This window comes from Temnothorax curvispinosus, unplaced genomic scaffold (assembly GCF_003070985.1).
Source record: "Temnothorax curvispinosus isolate PA1 unplaced genomic scaffold, ASM307098v1 QBEX01006436.1, whole genome shotgun sequence".
NCBI lineage: Eukaryota > Metazoa > Arthropoda > Insecta > Hymenoptera > Formicidae > Temnothorax > Temnothorax curvispinosus.
Genome location: NW_020216216.1, coordinates 1 through 3,660, shown reverse-complemented (window position 1 = coordinate 3,660; position 3,660 = coordinate 1). Strand labels below are relative to the sequence as shown.

The window sequence follows — 3,660 nt, the reverse complement described above, 5'->3', positions numbered from 1 at the left end:
GTAAGAGCATGAGAAAAACGGAACGCACCCATGCGCTCATGCGATGCGCTCCCGTCCATGCGATCCATGCGTGAAACGGAATGCACCCTAACGCTCGAAACCAACGGACGAGACGAGAGATATTTCGCGATTCCTGAACATCGATTAAAAAATCGTTTTTTTCTTTTTTTTTTTTTTATTATTATTATTATTAAAATTGCATAACTTTTCGAGTTTTAATGATAAAGGCGTGAAATTTTCAGGAAATCTTCGTCCATTCATGTAGTTTATAAATATCAAGTTAAAAAATTTATTTTCGAAAAAAATTTTTTACGTTTCTTTTGTTTATAATAAAAAAAATAATCGTTTATAACAAATAAGCGCCAGCGATCTGGGACATGGTTTTGACTTTAAATTACATCTAGGTAATCCAAAAATACATTTCAATAATCAAATGCTTGAACGTCGGTGAATTTGTTGCTGAAAATTTGTTTAAACAACAAATTCAAAAAACCACGTTACCCATAATGTAGAAATAACGCATGTCATAATCTTTATCTAGGTGTCTGTATTGCATTCCAACTTTTTTTGTCAAATTTAAGTTGATAGAATAATAAATTATCCAAATGCTACATATTCAATAATTTTTTGTTACAACATCAACTTCTTTTCTAATACAATAACACAATACAATAACTAATACAATAACACCATTCAATTTTACGAATTGCAATTGTTTTCTACTGCAACTCATATTTGTAAAATGGATAGATTAATATATAGTTATCAGGTGTGAGAAGCGTCAAATCTTAATTCCGCATTACCTAAAATTGGCAACATGTTAAAGACCGAAAAACATTGACGGGGCTATCTGTCCTATTTTTGATGGAGCAATGTGTCCACACATCAATGACGAATTGTTCTTTTATAAATAGATAATGGTGCGTAACTACAAAAGAAAGACTTTCCTTAAGACGGATAAGGTAGACATATCCAATAAAATTATATTTAGAGCGATTAAAAGAATCAAAGTTGAGCGAGAATATTTTCGTAAAAACAGCGTTAGACTTTGGAATAAATGTTCGGGCTCTCACTCGCTACTGTAAAAAAATGACCTACGAGCAACTACTTGATCCTGCGATTCAAGAATCGTCACCAAATTTTTATTTTTATTGTTAAGTTAAGTATATAAGTTTGTCTTAAATTAGAAAACGCGTTAATTAGTAAACGCATCGCCACCAAAAAAATCAACTACCTTGGTATAATTATTTGCGGAGATGATCATTCTATTCAAGCAGGAGTTTACCCCATATACTCCCCCGACGGGTTCCTACCTTGCCGAAGCCTCGGGGCGGGCGTGCGTGGTTCGCGGGACGCGGGGGACGACGGGACCGCTCGGCGGACCCGGTGTTCTCGGGGGCTGCGGGTGGCCGCCCTGAGGCGGGTGGGAGGGCTTAAGGGCGCGCACGGGGATCACCCGCTCAGGGTGTAGCCGGGCGCGTCCGACCAAAAGGAACCCCCTAAGCCAAGGTGTGAGCGACCGTGCTGAGGGCTGCGTGGCGCAGGGGGTGCTGCGTCACAAACGGTGCCTCCCGGAAACCGGGCGACCTCCAGGAGTATTTAGCCAAGCCCCGGGCATTCGCGGCTCTGCCCGGGTGAGATCGCGCGACCGCGGTACTCGTGGGACAAAAATGCAAAAAAATAATACAAAAGAAATAAACACGGAGTATGAGGAGGTCCTCCAGGGCGTAGCCACCTTAGGTGACGAACGACCTGAGGAAGTTAGACCGGACAGCTTAGGGAAGGAGCCGGACAAGGCCCAGCCACAAGCTGGTAAAAACCGGATAAAGTATAGCGGGGCGGCACGTCGTCGTTATAAGAAGCAATAGCAGATGGAGGGGAAGAGCAGCGCTGAAAAGCCTGCTCCTGAACCAAACTCTGCTTCTGCGACAATGCCAGGAACGGGGGAGCGAGCTTCCGCTGGGACGTGCAAGCGAACCAGATCGGAACAGAGCACACCCAGTCCCAGCACTACACAATTGGGCAAAAGGCCTAAGATCGCTGCAGATCAGAGGACTTTTGCCCAAGTAACATCCGGCTTAACAAGGGTGGCCATGGTTCCCATGGAGTATCCCGAGCAAAAGTTGGACCAAAAAGAAGCTGTGCTTTTGAGGGATAAGGTGAAAGAGAGTATCCTTGGCATTGCGAAGGGTACCAAAGCTCCCACCTTTAAGGGCACAGCAGATAGGGACGGTGCAGTTATTTTTAACTGCACCGATGCAGAAACCGAAGGGTGGCTGCGAAGCCTAACTTCGGTTTTAGAGATAAATGAGGTTAGGCTGCGTGCGGTGCAGCTCGATGAACTGCCTAGGCGTCATCGGGTTGTAGTGCACGTGGAGAACCCTAGAATGCCTGTCAAGGAGGCGATAGAGCTACTTGACAGGCAGAATGAGGGTCTCCAAGCCGCGGACTGGGTGGTCGCGAGGGGCAGCGAAAGTAGGGATGCCACGAGCACCCATTTCGCTGCCCTTATTGGGGAGGGAACGTTGGGTGTTCTTAAAACACTCAACTTCAAACCCTTCTGTGGTCTCAGCCAGGCGACAGTTAGGTTGCCTGGAGGGGACCGTAGGGGGGAGTTAGAATGGAAGGAAGATGAGCCGGGGACTGCCTAATCAATGGCGGGCTCCAACATCCCCTTCACTCAAATCAACTTGCATCACAGCAAATGCGCCTCGGCGGTTCTAGCCAGGTGCGCAGCTGTGATGCACACAAAGCACTTATTCCTCATCCAGGAGCCGTGGCTCGTCAAGGGACACATTAAGGGCCTTGGAGGTTGTGGTAAATTGTTCAAAGCAGACAACGCAGAAAGACCAAGAACTTGCATTGTGGCGAAAGGTATAGATGCCTGTCTATTACCACAATTCAGCGACGGCGACCTAGTGGCTGTAAGGCTGAAACTTAAAACAGGCGATGGAGGGATCAGGGACCTGATAGTGGGGTCTGTTTACATGCCCTACGATTCAGAGGAACTACCCCCCCAAAGAAACATGATAGAGCTAGTAGCATGTGCGAAGGAAAGGGGACTAGAACTTCTTTTGGGCTGCGATGCGAACTCACATCATTTGGTGTGGGGAAGCTCCAATATAAACCCGAGAGGGGAAAGCCTACTTGACTTCATCATAAGCACTAACTGGCAAATCCTAAATAGAGGAACAGAACCCACTTTCTTGGACTCTAGAAGACAAGAAGTGATAGACATCACGTTGGGCACAAGGGGTGTGGTGGATCTGGTGGCGGGATGGAGGGTCTCAAATGAACCTTCAGGGTCCGACCACAGACAGATCCGCTTCGACCTTGTGAACTTACAAAAAGATGAACAATGGGGGAGAAATCCCAGGAAAACAAACTGGGAGGGCTTTAAAACCGACTTAGTCAGTCGGCTAAAAAATACACCGACCAGATTCCACACAAAGGAGGACTTGGAGATCGCAGCGAGTTTCGTAAGCGATGCTATCAGGGAATCCTTTGAACTGAATTGCCCATTGAGACCGAGAAATGCCTCGGCCGGGGCCTCATGGTGGAACGAGGAGCTATCGGGGCTTAGGACCAGGGTAAAAAGGCTTTTCAATAGGGTTAAAAATATAAATACGTTGGAAGCCTGGGAAAAGCACAAGGCTGCTC

General features: G+C 46.3%; 1 protein-coding gene across 1 annotated transcript; it reads left to right on the top strand.

Annotated features, from left to right (window-relative positions):
- Window positions 1-2,654: 2,654 nt before the first annotated feature.
- Window positions 2,655-3,590, top strand: LOC112455875 (the record flags this gene model as incomplete). Its single annotated transcript, XM_025018074.1, has 1 exon — window positions 2,655-3,590. A coding segment is annotated over exon 1 (936 nt), but the record flags the coding sequence as incomplete, so codon positions are not given.
- Between the last annotated feature and the right edge of the window lie 70 nt (window positions 3,591-3,660).